This window comes from Vollenhovia emeryi, unplaced genomic scaffold (genome assembly GCF_000949405.1).
Source record: "Vollenhovia emeryi isolate VEMERY1.0 unplaced genomic scaffold, V.emery_V1.0 DF939204.1, whole genome shotgun sequence".
Lineage (NCBI taxonomy): Eukaryota > Metazoa > Arthropoda > Insecta > Hymenoptera > Formicidae > Vollenhovia > Vollenhovia emeryi.
Window position 1 is genome coordinate 886,171 of NW_011967162.1, and position 15,934 is coordinate 902,104.

A 15,934-nucleotide genomic window follows, 5' to 3' on the forward strand; every position below is an offset into this window, starting at 1 on the left:
CCCCCCCCCCCCACATAGCACAGAAAGATTACAGGAAGATTGCAGAAATGTTACATTGCAAGATTGCAATATTGCAGCAACGTTGCGCAACATTGCTGCAACGTTTCTGGAGGATTGCAGCAACGTTGAAATGTCCGCCCTCAGAGAGATTACAGTGCAACATTATAGCAATGTTGCGGTGCAATATTTTTGGAACAATTTGTTGTTGTTGTACATAAGCAGAGAATTTACTAATTACATATGCATCCGGGCCTTTTTCAATACACAGCAAGCTATTGCGAAGCAACCTAAGGAGATTATGTCGCTTCGCAATAGAGATTGCGAGCAACACCGCACTGATCAAGTACTTAATAATTCGCGCATTATTGGTATCAACGAAAATAACATTATAAAATTCTCGTAATTAGAAAAGTTTTTTAAATGGAAAATATAGTATTTTTATTATTTTTGAAACATTGCTGCAATATTGCTATCGAAAGTTTGCAATTTTATATCCCTGCAATATCTCTGCAAGATTGCAACGTTTCTGCAACCATCTGTGCTGTATGGGCCATGAGTTTACCGATCTTGATCTCACTGGCTCGTAGATACACCGTACAACCGTTGTTATCTGGAGGTCGATTTTCGGAACTTACGAAAATTACAAAAGTGAATGAATAGTAGAATATTTATAATTTCAACCTGCGAATTCACTTTTGTAAGTTTCAGAGATACACAATCCACCTTATCTTATTTACGGATTGGACGTATCAAGCTTGCTCTCACGAAAGCTTCATGCATATGACAACCATGTGACGCGCACGAATGCGAATCGGGTTTTCCGTTGACAGCATTCCCAGTGATTCCTTTCGGAACGACTAAGTCTCAAAAATGTCGGCCCACTCTGATTACGGGAGTTCGGTCTCCTTATACAGACTCCATGATTGCTACTCTGATTCGATGTTAAAAAACGATCAGCACGATTCGACGATTACGAATTCACCGATTCCCGCGGCCAGGCCGGCATCTTTCCGCGCGCGCCGCGTAACGTGAGAGCGTGCAGGTGCCGGGCGTTACACGGTGGCCGTCCGTAACCTCTTTAACAATGCCACGATGTCAGCGAGACATCGGAGGTAACAGTATCGGAGTACGGCGGACTAGTGTGGTACACGAGAGGAACTCCCTCGCAGGCTCCCGCGCGCGCTCGCGAGGCGCTCGTGGTGGGGTGTCGCGAGAGGGCACCCCGCGCCGGTTGACACGTCGTTGGCCGGGTCGCCCGGCAAAAGTGTCGGCGTAGCGCGAACCGACAACGACCACCGTGTCGCTACGGCCGCCGCCGTCACCTTTTGCGTTCGCCTCTTTCGCCCGCATTGGTTAGTCGCCGTCGCTCGTGGTGCTTCGTGCCGCTCCGCGGCGCAGTGTCGTAGCGGTACCGTAGTCGTCCACGCGATACACCGTCCGCTCGCCACAGAGGAGGGGGGCGCCCTACGACGATGTTGTGTCGCGGGCTCGCGAAGAAGGGGAGATGCTCCCCGGGGGAGCACGAATCTGCGGTGTTACGAGTAGGGGAAGTCAGCTGAACGGCGGTGGTGGAGAGGTGGTGAGGGTCGAGGAGCGACGAGAAGGGCAACCGCGCGCTCCACGTCGGCGGCCGCTCTGAGCGGTTTAGTCGCGAGTAGAGTCTCACCGCGTCAACGTGTCGGGGATACATCGCGAGCCGGCGCTACTGTGCGACGCGAGAGAGGGAGGGCCGTTTTCTTTCTTTTTTTCCTTTCGCCTGTCGTGAAAACAAAGAAAAAAAAAAAGAACGGCGCTTGTGCAACGCGAGCGAGGGTGCTAGCGTCTCCCTTTCTCCCCCCCGCCCCGTATGGCTTGGTGCTTGTGCGAAAAAAGGGTGCGTGCCGAGTACAAGTGAACCGCTCGTCGCCGAAAACAGCCCGCAGGCCTGGGTGCATGGCTTCGCGTCCGAGAGTGCCACCGTTGTTTCATCGCTGCGACGAGTGTGAGACGGGAACAAGTGCGACGGCGGTTGTTGGATCGCCGATGAGCCGTCGAGTGTGATAGAAAAAGTGGTGCTCTCGTACACGGCCGACGGCGCGAGCGAGGATCGACCGCGAAAGATGCTGACGTCCAGCGCGAATCAGTATCTCCGTCCTGATCATTACCTCACGCCGCTACCTACTACGGTTAGTCTCCCTCTCGCGCGCTCTTTCTCTCTCTCTCTCTCTCCCCACCCCTCTCTCTTTCTTCGCGTTATTCGCTTTTCTCCTCTTCTCTTGTCTCCTCTCCTCTCCTCCCGTCTCTCCCTACGTCGCTATTTACGGAGCCCATTATTCATACCCGCCGTTCCCGTTTGTACGTCGCGAGTTAACGATTTGTCGAGATACGCATCTCTCAGCGGTTTAAAGTCTTCGCGTTTAACGAGCGATATTTCCCGCTTGTCGTTTGCATTCCGAACGCGCGACGAAATAACGCCGTACGCGCCTGAGAAACGTCGGGCTCTTTTACGTTCGCTCGAAGGGGGGAAAAATGCGTGAGTTTAAAGCGAGGAAGATCGACGCGATTTGCAAGGAAATCGCGCGTAAATTAACACGGCGAACAAGATCGCGCGAGAAACAATCACGCCGAAGGCGTTTCGCAAGCGTCGACGATTCGAGAATCGGAACGATTGAACGAAGATAATTTTATTCTGAGCATCGTCTCGTAGTTGTCCGCGCATTGTGGTTTTATACTACGTTATGTCATCCGCAAACAACACATTATAAGGTTTGTTATATTTGAACGATGTTTCAATTATTTAAAACGCGGTGGAGTTTTTCAATATTATGGCAAAATCGTTCCGTTTGAATAGTAAACATGTATTTAATAATACACTTAAATTTAATTTCATTTATAGTGCAGGAAAATTGATAACCGACACAACTGGCAATTTTAATTAGAGACAATTTATTGCAAAAAAATATCACCTCGGCCAGGGTTTGAACCTGGACTTCCCTACACTGTAGGCGTCTCACCAATTCGACCACTGAAGCTAATTTAATTTAATTTATCGCAAACATATGATGCAGTAGAACAAAAGGGAACATAAAGTTCGTAGTGCAAAGGCAAAACACCAACAAAAACTGTTGTTATAAAGTCCATCCGTTTAGAAAAGGCAGGAGAAACCTATATAAGAACAAAATCCGATCGAACGGTAATTAAACCGCAGACAAAATTAAAAAGCGCAGTATAATAAAATCGAGATACGACCGTGCGAAAGAGATCAGTCGATATATAATGCATGTGTGATGTAAACTCATAAGAAGCGCACGCAGAGCGTAGATGTATACAGAAACGACATTGATGGTACGAGCATACGCTAGTCGAGGGAGAAAAACGGAGAGGCGATAAAGGCTAAGGCACAAGAACGGATGGAAGGGGGCAGTTTGTTGTAGCATTTAACAGAACAGTATGAAAAGGCAGCACGAAATTTGGAGGAATGATAAGAAGGAAGAGACAGTAAGTCAGGGTAACTAGTATGGGGAGTGTTGGAAAGAAAGCATTAAAAATATACAGAATCGAAGATACATACTGCACAAGATTAATATTATTTTTATTTATCTACTTAACACATTTACTATTGATTCTTGTTTGATCCTTTCGACTCCGATTTCGTTTTTTATAGTTATTTATTTATCGTTACGTTCTCCGTATCTCCTTTACGCCACTTTAGACTTATTGTTAGTCCTACTGTGGTCGTTACGTCGGATGAATGTGCCTTTGAACATAGTTCTCCGAGTGACGCCCAGAGAAGGATGTTCCTGTTTTTAATTTAATATCGATGACGTAATAATTGTAAGTGAAAATTTCACTTTATTCGCATTTTGATTTAAGTTGCAATTGAACAGTATATGAGAACACGCCAATGTGGGTCACAAGGCAAGATGTAGGTAGCTCAACTTGCAAATCTTATATCTTTCTGAAAAATCTATATATCGTTTCTTTCCACATTATTAGTTCTACGCGCCGATTTTCTTTTTCGGACATAACGCAGTTTATATTACACGTGTAATATAAATTGGCGTGTTCTCGTATACTGTTTAGTTTTAGATAGGGGTCTTACTTGAAAGTTTATTATTAAGTTGCAATGTTCTAAGAAAACTTGTAGATTATTAATTTCCTTGAAAATGACCGCAACCCGCATGGTCGAAACGTCGGAATTAAATAAATAAACCATCTGCCAGCCTAATGTCGTCTAACAATTCTTTCTGTCGTTAATTAACTACTGGCGATTCACATTCTTTCGTTGTTAATATTATTTGTAATGTCTCGGAAAGTACACGCGACACCCACATCGTTGCTAAGTCAAAATTATTCACAACTTCCTTCATAACGTATGTATGTCAGCATAGAAAAGATCCCGGAGCTGTAACCTTTTCTGCATAATTATCGTTTGCATTATTAACGCAAACGCAAATAGCCGAATGCCCCGAGTGTTGCGAGTGAGCCCCGCTTGAAAATATCTTTCCCAGCGGCTCATTAACGTCGCCTGTCGTCGTTTCGTTAATCCCGACGGAAACACGCGCGCCGCGTTTTAACGCTCCGAACTCCTGTAAACTATTTTGGGGACAGCGAGTGTGTGTGTGTGGTGTGAGTCTGTGCGTGCGTGCGTCGGCAGAGTCACCGGCGTGCGTCGTGCTGATTTACGCGCGTCATAAATCAAAGCGCGATTCGGTAATACAATGCTGATTGTTGCGCGGGGGACGAGGTGGAAAGGAGCGAGCAGAATGGAGCATTCGATCGGTTTTTCGCCTCGGTACGAACGGTACTCTTATATTTGGAGAAATTGAAAAATCCTTCCGATGTTTAAGCCGTAATCTGACACATAAGTATTGTGAGTGAACCTGCTTCGTAAAGAACGTAAAAAAATCGGCGAATGTCACGAAATATTCCGCGGCAGTTGGACTGATAGTCCAAGCTCCAGAAGAAAGGCAAAATACCGGCTATTCTTCGACATCTAAGGGCCTCGGTAGAACGGTTGACTTAGAATTTCCAGACAAGGTTTAGAAAATATTCATCTATTATTAACAGTCGTAATAACAATAAATCTGTTACTTTCGTAGGTTTATTCTTTACAAATTTAAGACGAGACAGTATGATGCGTCATTGAAAAGGAAGATTTAGAGCATAACATTGTAACATCTTAAAAGTACAAGACAGTAATTCTGCTAAAGCCGTAATTTTTACAAGGAAAGTACCTTCTACTTTCGGTATTTTGTAAAAGCGATAGGCCTACAAAGTAGGTCCTAATTCTTCCTCCGAGGAAAATACCTTTTGTGGGTTTCCTCGTATTTTGCGAAAGCGATTCTTACGCCTACAAAACAAGACGGTGGATTTGACAATGCTGGAAGAAAAAGAGGAAAAAGAAAAGACAATTTCTCAGCGGTGGTCACGTGTGTCGGCGGGCGGGGGCAAGTTTCCCGTCTCGAGGGGCATAAATTAGCCTCGGCAATCAAAAGCCGGCGGGCGGCATTAGCGGATTAAAATATTACGTTCGAACGTTCCCGTTAACTTTCACGAGCGCAATTAATATATAGCCTCGCGTTGCCGTAATGGCCTGTTGCAATTCACGGCATTAATATCTGTCGGCGTCGCGCCATTAGCGCGGATAGCTAACGCGAGTTAGCCGTTGCATGATCGTTGCATTTTAATTACGACGGAACATCTGTTCGGTGGACGTGTCGGTCCGACGGAGAGAAGTATCGCTTCTCTATACGTTAATTATACCGAGTGCATCATCGCGACCACCGCTCCGAGCCGGAAGGTGGAAGGGGGTGGGGGGGGGGGGGTAGGAGGAGACGACGAGGCGCCGATATTAAATTCCCGCACTTACATGCTAATGACGTCTGTATCGGGCGATAGCGTATTGATTACATCTCCTTGGAAATGCGTCTCGCGCGCTCAGCAGGAAGAAAAGAGAGATCGCCGCCAACGTTCCGCACCATTGGCACGCCGTGTTCCAGGATTTGTAGAAATTGTACAGTCGGTTGACAGAATATGGTTGCAACACTTTTTTTATAAGTGAGTTTAGGAACGCACATTAGATTCAGAATGAGAACTACTACTATATAGTATATAGTAATACTATATAGTATTATGTTACACATTGAATACAGCAAAGGTAGCAGTTGTCATTCTGAATCTGAACGTGTGTTCCTAAACTATAATTTTAAAAAAGTATTGCAACCATTCTGTCGGCGACTATATACGTGCGCGCGCGCGCTCGCAATAACATTTCCTCCCTCCCGCTGTATCATACCCACACAGCATAGAAAGATTGCAGGAAAATTGCAATATTGCAGCAACGTTGAAATGTCCGCCCTCAGAGAGATTGCAGTGCAACATTATAGCAATGTTGCAGTGCAATATTTTTGGAATAATTTGTTGTTGGTTTTTATACTATACTATTTATACTATAGTAACATTTTGTCGGTTGACTGCCACATGCTACAGACGTGCTTCTTGATGTCAGGAATTTAGTCTCTCCATATAAGATGATAATATAATACTTTTATGTCTCCAATTTAACAGAAGCGCTAAACATTTTATGAAAATTGACTCATTGTGAGCGCGCACTTATGTTAATTTAATGCACTTGAGAAGGACTGGAATCGCAGTCGAAACGTATTGCTTGTTTCTAATAAAAGTTGCCAGTTGGTCGAAGAAAGGAAATTTGTTTATTTATTACTCACTGGCGAAGAAAAAGGTTTCATCTCAGAATAATTTGTTGTTGTACATAAGCAGAGAATTTACTAATTACATGTGCATCCGGGCTTTTTTCAATACACAGCAAGCTATTGCGAAACAACCTAAGGAGATTATGTCGCTTCGCAATAGATGGAGATTGCGAGCAACACCGCACTGACCAAGTACTTAATAATTCGCGCATTATTGGTATCAACGAAAATAACATTATAAAATTCTCGTAATTAGAAAGTTTTTTAAATAGAAAATATAGTATTTTTATTATTTTTGAAACATTACTGCAATATTGCTATCGAAAGTTTGCAATTTTATATCCCTGCAATGTCTCTGCAAGATTGCATGTTTCTGCAATGTAACTGCAACCATCTGTGCTGTATGGGTAGTAACTTTGCATTGCAATATCTCCACTCATAGGGCATGTAGAAGAAAAATAAAAACACTTTTATTATGCAAATCGAACCCAAGCTATTGATTGAGTCCACTTAAAAGTTCATCGGATTAGCCGTTGTTGAGATCCGAAAATTTGAGGGCCTGTCAACTCGCGTACTCGCGTAAACTACACGGTCGCTCTCGCGCGCACGGTTCTAGCTGCGCTTATACTTGGCACGAGACACTACCGTGTCTCGTGATAATTAGTAGGTCCACTCTCTGTCGGCTCCTTTGATCTTTGCGGTCCCGATCACGTCGTATTCCGCCATGTCTTTGGTCCACATCCAACGGCATGTGTGTGTGTATGTACATACTGTAGTTGTATGCGTGGTAGTGTATCAAAACTACACTACTACACGTATAACTTTTTCCTCATTGGCTGAACCAACAAAATGTCGGATGCGCAGAAGGGATCGACGCAAAACGAAACAAATGACGGAGTGGACCTACTATTTTTATACCACGGCTGTACGGTCGGTTTGTCCGCGAATGAGGATATCATTAGTCGCGATTTCGTAGGTATATACCATAAGTTTGGAATTAATACCCGCGGATTTATCATTGTTAGCGGAAGTAATTCAATTTCAACGCTGACAGGTCGTTAGGAAGAAATCTGGGGACACACGTAGCTCGGCGTAAAAAATTTCTCGATAAATCAAAAGGGCGGGCGTGCCGCGGGATAAGTTTGTCCGACGCACCCTTTATCCACGTCACTTCTCGCTCGGGGAGAAAGAGTGACGTGGCGCTACAGATTGCGGTTTGCGCGTCATTAATTGGACTTGCCTCCATCCAGACGCGTCACGCGCCAAGTTTCGAGAGTTGTCAGATCCGCGTATTGCGGTGTGTAACAGTCGATCGAAAATCACCGACGTTATATATTTGAAGAGAGGTCGGGCTCGTTAAATGAACAGATTCGCAATCGACAAATAGCAATTATTATAACTGATGTGAGTCAATTAATAACGATTGCATCACCATGTTTATAAATATAAGAAAATTTTCACATATCAATCAACGTTAACACGACTTATTGATTTTCGAGGCGATACAATGTAGAATGTGGAGATTTTGTATTGAGAGATTTAAATCGGTTATTTTAGAAATCAATAATTCAATTCTAAATGACAATAGAAATGTTATGGCTATATGTATAGGGATGTGTCACGCGTTTCCATCGGTAAAGAAATCATAAAAATCCCTTCTAATTTTTCTCGAAAACAGCTTTACGGAATAACTTGAAATTTTCACAGTCGGCGTCTGATTAATAGAGGAACAAAGTGGTTTTTTCGTGTTTTCCGGATTTTGAAAAATATTGCAGATTTTACGTAGTAAATGAGACTGTAATTTTTTTCAAAATTAGGAAAAACAGACAACTATTTTGTTCCTATATTAATCAGACGTCGACTGTAAACACTTCAAGTCAGTATGTAAAACCATTTTCGAGAAAAACTGGAAGTGGTTTTCATGATTTCTTTATCGGCGGAAACGTGTGACACACCTTAACGCATTACTTGTATCGAGGATTAACGCGGTATTCAAAGATCAACTTGTCATCTCACAACATAAATCTCCCACTCGAAGTTGTACAAGTTTAATTTTCTAAATGTTTTCCATATTTTTATTTCAGCTGGATGCGAAGAAGAGTCCACTCGCGCTGCTCGCACAGACCTGTAGTCAGATAGGAGCGGATCCACCGTCCAACAAATCGTTATTAAGTTCCTTGGACAAGACATCGAGCAACAGATCATCCAAAACTACGGAGCAATCTCGCGACAAGTCCTCGCCGGCGGCGACGGCGTCAACGACGGTGCCAACGTCGGCGAGCGAGTCCGCGAAGACCAGCTTCAAGCCGTACGAATCCTGCCTGGGACGTGAGAAAGCGTGCACGCCAGACGAGTCGCGATCGACATCGAGCGGCCACTCGACGTCCGGCCGCTCGAGGACACCTGGCAATAGCAGCAAACGATGCCCGAGCAATCAGAGTGTAGCGTCGACGCGCGCGGTCACCCCGCAAGGTAGGAAGACGGCGACACCGAACGGCGAGGTCGCGCGGGACTCGCCGGCCTCGAGAAGCTCGGCGCCCTTGGTGCCGTCGAGCACAGCGGACACTTCCGCGAGTCAGCCGGCCGTGAGCAGTCCCTCGTTACAAGCGAAACCCGCCTATAGTCCCGTCAGCGTGCTGGCGATGGCCGATCCATCTATCAAGGATCTCCCATTGGGCACGTTCAAGCCCGGCGTCAGTCTACCAGTCTCCACCGCTGCCTACTTGGGCTACAACCCCAGTCAACTGCCCATCGACGTGATGGCCAACTCGCTTATGTCCCACCACGCCGCCCTAAAGAACGGTATCAACCCTTATCTTTACGCGCGGCTCAAGACCACCGGCGGACCCGCAGAGAGCCTGATGCCGATATGCCGCGATCCCTTCTGCACCGGCTGCCAACTGAACTCGCACCTACTGTCGAGCCCCGCGACGGCCGCAGCGGTGGCCGGCATCGCCAATGGCAAATTGCCGTCGGGCGCGAGCGCGACGCCGGGCTCCTGTCCGGCCGGGTGCGCTCAGTGCGATCACAAGCCCGGCAGCGTTTCGCCCTATAGCTCGCTCGGCGCGGTCTACGCGCACGCGCAGCTGGCCGCGTTGGCCGCCGGCACGCAGCTACCCTATGTGTGCAACTGGATCGCGGGCGACACCGCGTACTGTGGTAAGAGGTTCACCACGTCCGAGGAGCTGCTGCAGCATCTCAGGAATCACACGAGCGTGTCGGCGAGCGGCGGCGCGACCGACCCCGCCGCGCTGTCCCTGCTGCCCGGGCCACCCCCGGGGCTCCATCCGACTCATCCTCTGTTCGCGAGGTCCTACCCTACGCCACCCTTGAGCCCACTCGCCACCGCGCGCTATCATCCCTATGGGAAACCCTCGCCGCTCCTGACGCCGTCTCTGCAGACACTCGGTCTGCCGCTTCCGCCGCCGCCACCGCCGCCGCATCCGCACGCGACCGCCGGACTGGCTTATTTCTCGCCGTATTCCATCTACGGGTCTCGTCTAGGTGCCACCTCCGGGATGCATCAATGAGTTTCCGGCAGCGAGGATTTCCGCGAGACGAATGTGCGAGCGAACTGTGATTCTGCTACGGATTCGAATACGTGAGGAGCATCTCTTTCTATTACGCGGTGCTTTCGTCACAGAATCTCGTATGGGAAATCTGGATTCGTAGAACGGATACCGAAGCGGTAGGAACGTTTTTCGATTATACTATGCGATAGTATACTCAGTGCGTCTTCCGCGAGCCGTACAGTCGCGAGCAGAATGATTGCGAGACTGTTTTTTTTAAATAAATGAGTTTAGAAACGCGCATTTAGACTTTGGAACATATACAAGGTGTTCCAGGAGGAAAGATCAATGTTCTGGGAGGTGATATAGTAGTATCGGTCATTTTAAGCAAAAATGTTCATATGTGTTCCATTCCCCACTGTTTCCGAGATAGAGCTATTTGAATGTATGTACAGTTGCAAAATTACTGACAAGAAAGAAATACTACGCACTAGTTGTGGCGATCGTTGTGGCACAGAGGATTGTGCGCTGGTCTGGTAATCCGAAGACCCGGGTTCAAAACCAAACAAAAACATTGTTGGTTTTTCGTTCGCCACATAGCGAAGTGGATATAGAGAGAGGTGTTAGAAGAGGTTTGGGCACGTTCCTTTAAAAACGCCTTGTAACCCTAAAGGGAATCAATAAAATGTACTACGCACTAGTTTTTGGAAAACTTGGAAAACCTTGGAAAACACTTTACGATTCGGAATTCTGCATGTAAGAATGCGTCGACGGTATTCTTTAACAGCGGTAGTAACACTACCGTCACAGAAACCGTAAACATACAGCATATCTGCATATTCGACATTTGTGAATATGCGAGGCATTTTGAACATTTCTACAATGTTATCGACACAACAGTCAACAGACGTATAAGAGTAAATTCCCGCGGACGTTTATGAGGATGAATGAAGGGTGAAGTGTACGGACAAAAAGTAAATACACGAGACATTCAAGTAGCTCTATCTCGGAAACAGTGGGGAATGGGACAGATATTCATATCAACATTTTTGCTTGAAATGACCGATACTATCACCTCCCGGAATATTGACCTTTCCACCTGGGACACCCTGTATACGTGGAAGGGGAATTGCGTATACTTTCATATCCGACGAGTCTGTGTCCAACGTCTGTGCGCGAGAGAAAGGTGGAGAGTCCTACTCGTCTGCATGCACTGGTGTCGTCGTTGCCATCGTTACCGTTAACTGTTGGATTATAATTTTTTAAAAATAAATTTGTAAATAGCTTGTTTTCGATGACACAACGGTACGATGGCAATGATGATATGAGTGCGTGCGCATTACAGACGAATGGGATTCTCTTCTTTCCCTCTCGCTCAGATGGTGGACACACGATCTGCACTCAATTTCCTTTTCATGTATAGATATTCTAAGATTTAGAATCTGAATGAGAATGACTACTTTATGCTACTACTACACGGAGAGAATTTTTTTCTTAAAATTTATCCCGAAAATCACGTTGGGCAACGTGGTATTTCAAAGAATGTTACGAGTTTGAAATTTTACGATACATTCTTCCAGTAAAATGTATTGTAAGTATAATTACCAGTAAAATGTGTGGTAAAATTAAAAAAAAACTCTTATACAGTTCTTCAAAATACCTTTGAACTACTATACTGTGCTATACATTGTATGTGGAAGTTTAAAGAGATCACAACTATTCACTGTGCAGAGCGAAGGTAGTATTTCTCATTCCGAATCTAAGTGCGCATTCCTAAACTCGTTTAAATAAAAAAAACTTGTTGCAACTATTCTGTCTACGACCGCACGCTAAGCTTTTTTACCTTATAATTGAGACTCTAATATAGAATCCGAAAGTATAGTATGCACATGAAACATCCTGTAATTGTCCCTCGGTACGAATCATTACTGTTTCGATGTTGCAGACGGATTTGGTATATTTTATAGATATTAAAATATTTCGGAACTAATTGTTTTTTTTTAAATATTATAGATGGTATTCGAGCGTTCTATCGCGAGTGCTATTTTCGATAAAAAGTAACATGCTGTATCTGTATGTTTAGTCTTTTTTACTTCCGAAAAGATAAAATACCGCCGTTATCGCGCATGCCTACCTCAGCTTTGCAAGAGTAATGATTCAATTTTGTCGCATTTGAGATACTTTCAGGCGATTAACCCTCGCTCAGCAGTACTAGGTAATAACGTTTGAAAAGCAACGAGATATTTTATGAAGTCATTGTTTTCAGAATAAATTGTATAATATATATTTATCGGACATTTCTAATTATCTTGAAATAATCGTTTATTCTATTTTTCTACTTTGTCCATCTTTGTTATTTCATGTAGCAAAGTAGTTTACGACAAAATCAAAGTAGAGAAAGTCTTCGAGGTGGACAACTTTTGACTGTCTTCAATCACCAACTTTAAGTCGTTAAACGGAAGGACTCAGGTACCGCATTCCATGCGACTAAACATTCCGCTGTCCGAGGGTTAAACGCCTAATGCAAACGTCGCCGAGTTGACTGCTTTCGTCTATTACTTGGCATTATCTGTCAGACTCGTAATTTCCTTGCCGCCAAGAGCATCGGCCGCGTGTCAGCTCAGGCTAGAGGCGACGAATTTATGACGAAAGCCTGTATTAAAATGCGCGCCGGAAGGGCGTACATTTGGATGTGTGCAATTTAAACACAGTGCTATTAAATTAATAAACTCTTTCGGAGAGCCGACAAGATTTTAATTTACGATTAAAAGTTGCGTGACGCGCGAAAGTAAATTTTTCGATATTTTACTCGTTCTCTGTCCATCTGCTCTGTCGGACGTACCTCTCAGTATCGGATGACGAGTGCCACACCAAAACGTCGAAAAACCAATGTTTAACTGTGATTTCCGAGTGAGAAAGTTGAGAGAGAAAGAGAGGGAGAGAATGCGATGCGATGAGCTTCCGCGAAAGAGATTATACGCGTTGCGAATATGTGTGTGACTAAGAGTTTGTTAATGAACGCGCAATTACGGGGATTTTATTTCGAATGAAAGTAATCGTCGTAATCGAGTGGACGAACGTTTTATCACGTATTCACTTCAATCGTTTGGCGAAGAGTTTGTTGTACGCCAAGCGCGGATACGATAAGTTTATGCAAAATAAACTCCGTGACAACGGTATTTTTTTCTTTCTTACGTTTGTGTCAAAAGAGGACTATATAAAAGTACACTCCACGTTTCGACGCGGAATTTATTTGTTATTTATACTGTTCGATCTTGATTTATATTGTTGTTGTGGCAAACAGTCAATTTTCTCAATGGAAGTTGGATTACTAAAGTTTTAGCACTATCTTTTATTTAAATATTTCATAGCATATTAGGTATGCTCTCTTTTTATGCGGCAGACATGAAAATGTGCATAATTAATATTTCATCATCTGCTTTTTATATACTTTACGTAGAAATGTTATATGATTAATTGTTTCACAGTTGTCAGGCATATATTGCACAGTATTCTCCGTTTGAAATGATTGTGTTTTTTCTTGGCATTTGACATGCATAAATATTTGTATACCAAACAAATACAGAAATAATGTATGTATTTATGAATACTTTTTGACATTTTGTTAATTCGAAATTCGGAGCTGCAGTGTGGAACAAGTTCACTTTTCATCACTTTCGACTGAAATATTCTCCGTTTTTGCGATTGTGGGAAAAATAATTGATATAATGTAATCACTCTATATGTACTATTTATAAATTATATCAATGTCCTACTTCCCTTGTAATTATTGTACATTTGTTTATAGGTATATAACTCTAACAAAAACCCTAAATAGTTCGGATATACATATATACATACGTATATAAATATTATATATATGCATATGAATATATGTATAAATATATATATATATCTACGTCTATTTTTGCGTAACCAAAGTTTTAGTAACTATCGATACCATCGATCATCGATATTACGTAGCGCATCGAACTTTATGTACATGACATTATATTGAAGAGCGACGTGAATGACTATTATTACAAGGTATTGTAAATAGCTTTATTATAATGCAACGTTCGTAGTTACGAATCGAGAGACATTGTGAATGTCGAGGAATTTGCTCACAATTCTAATTCTTACGTTGACTCTATGTATCTCTGATTTTTATATGTGGTTACAAAGCTTTGTATTTACTTGGCACGCATCAGTGTCGTTATCTACATCAACTCGTCGTTATTCTATCATTGTTTTATTCTATGTTACTCGAGAGTTTGATTTTTTTTTCTCAAAACCGAAATACAGCAAATCGTTTCTTACAAAAATAAAACTTTCGTATTTATTAATGTTATCACTGTCCCAGATAGGTTAGTTCGGAATCTTTTGTGAAATGTACAAAAAACCGGGAGAATTTTTTAAATAATCGACCAAACTGGCAAAAAGTGATGTACTCGTATATTTAAGTTATAACGTTTCGACCCTTTTATCGGGTCCTTTTCAAGCGCAATCTGGGAACAATTTCGAAGGTACAAACCGCAATATAAAGGAACTTCTATAAATGGCTAAAAAATTTTTTTCCAGTTTGATCAATTATTAAAAAATTTCCCCGTGCTTAAATAATCACTGGCGACAATAAGCCTCACTCAATTCGGTTATACAAAAAAAAACTTCACTTTGCACGTGCAATATCTATTTAAAATGATTTCACAAAATGTATTTATGATGCATACTATATCTATCGATTGCACGAGGAAAATATCATTTACAAGTTTAAACCGAATAATTGAATTGAAGATATAAAATCGTTAATTCATTCATTCATAAAATGGTAATTAAATATAATACGCAGCGCACAGTGTACGATAAAAAACAGTTTATCGTAATATGTATATAAATTAATCTTTCCACTTATCGTTATTCCTATTAATATTTAAACTGTTGATGATTATGAATAAATTATTCTTCAACAATTTTCCTCGAGACCCGCGACTCGAACTTTATTCAGGGTATTTGTACGAAATTAGTATAAAACTTTTCTACAGTAGTGCTTTATCGTGCGCAAAATGACAACATGCAGATGTGTGATGAACGACACTACATGTAAATTCGCCTAACGTTCAACCGACTGCACAAATTAATAATGTTCAGTCAAATGCCCCGGTGAGAATTATAAATTATGGTCGTCATCGTTTCTGTCGTGTTACGGCGAATCAATATTAGCGCACTCGCGTTTCCAGTGTAAGCACAGCCTTAATCACCGTTGCTACATTGAAATAAATCATTTGCAATATAACAAACGATCGCGTGATAAAAGCATCGATTTCCCGATGACAGGTGATGACAATTTACCGTCCCCCGGGAACTTAAATTATTTAAATTACGTCATAAAATTGATTTCTGGCTGGATAGCGTTTATATGCCAACTTTACGGATGGCGAAGCGCGTAACTGTTATTATATCAGATCTGAATTTCCATTCTCTATGGAAATACCGCGAAAATTGCAAATACATAAACGATATCTCCGATTCACATGTCGCCAGTTATTATCGTTTTTCCATCGCACGAACGGGCATCGATGGCACGCGACACGCAACATTGCGAGGCGTCCCGCGCGAGTGTGAGGACGATGAAAAAAAACGATAATTTTGCGATAACCGTAATTTTTAACCTTTACAAGTTGAATAAAGAGACAGGGGACGTGCCCCTTCCGCTAGGGGGGGGGGGGGGGG

The 15,934-nt window shown here is 43.1% G+C and overlaps 1 protein-coding gene across 1 annotated transcript; it reads left to right on the forward strand.

Annotated features, from left to right (window-relative positions):
• The first annotated feature begins 1,644 nt into the window (after positions 1-1,644).
• LOC105561645 (zinc finger protein Elbow) lies at positions 1,645-10,536 on the forward strand. Its single transcript, XM_012011807.1, has 2 exons — positions 1,645-2,165; positions 8,780-10,536. Exons 1-2 carry the CDS (start codon positions 2,100-2,102, stop codon positions 10,223-10,225), a joined length of 1,512 nt encoding a protein of 503 aa, XP_011867197.1. The 5' UTR covers positions 1,645-2,099; the 3' UTR covers positions 10,226-10,536.
• Positions 10,537-15,934: the final 5,398 nt, after the last annotated feature.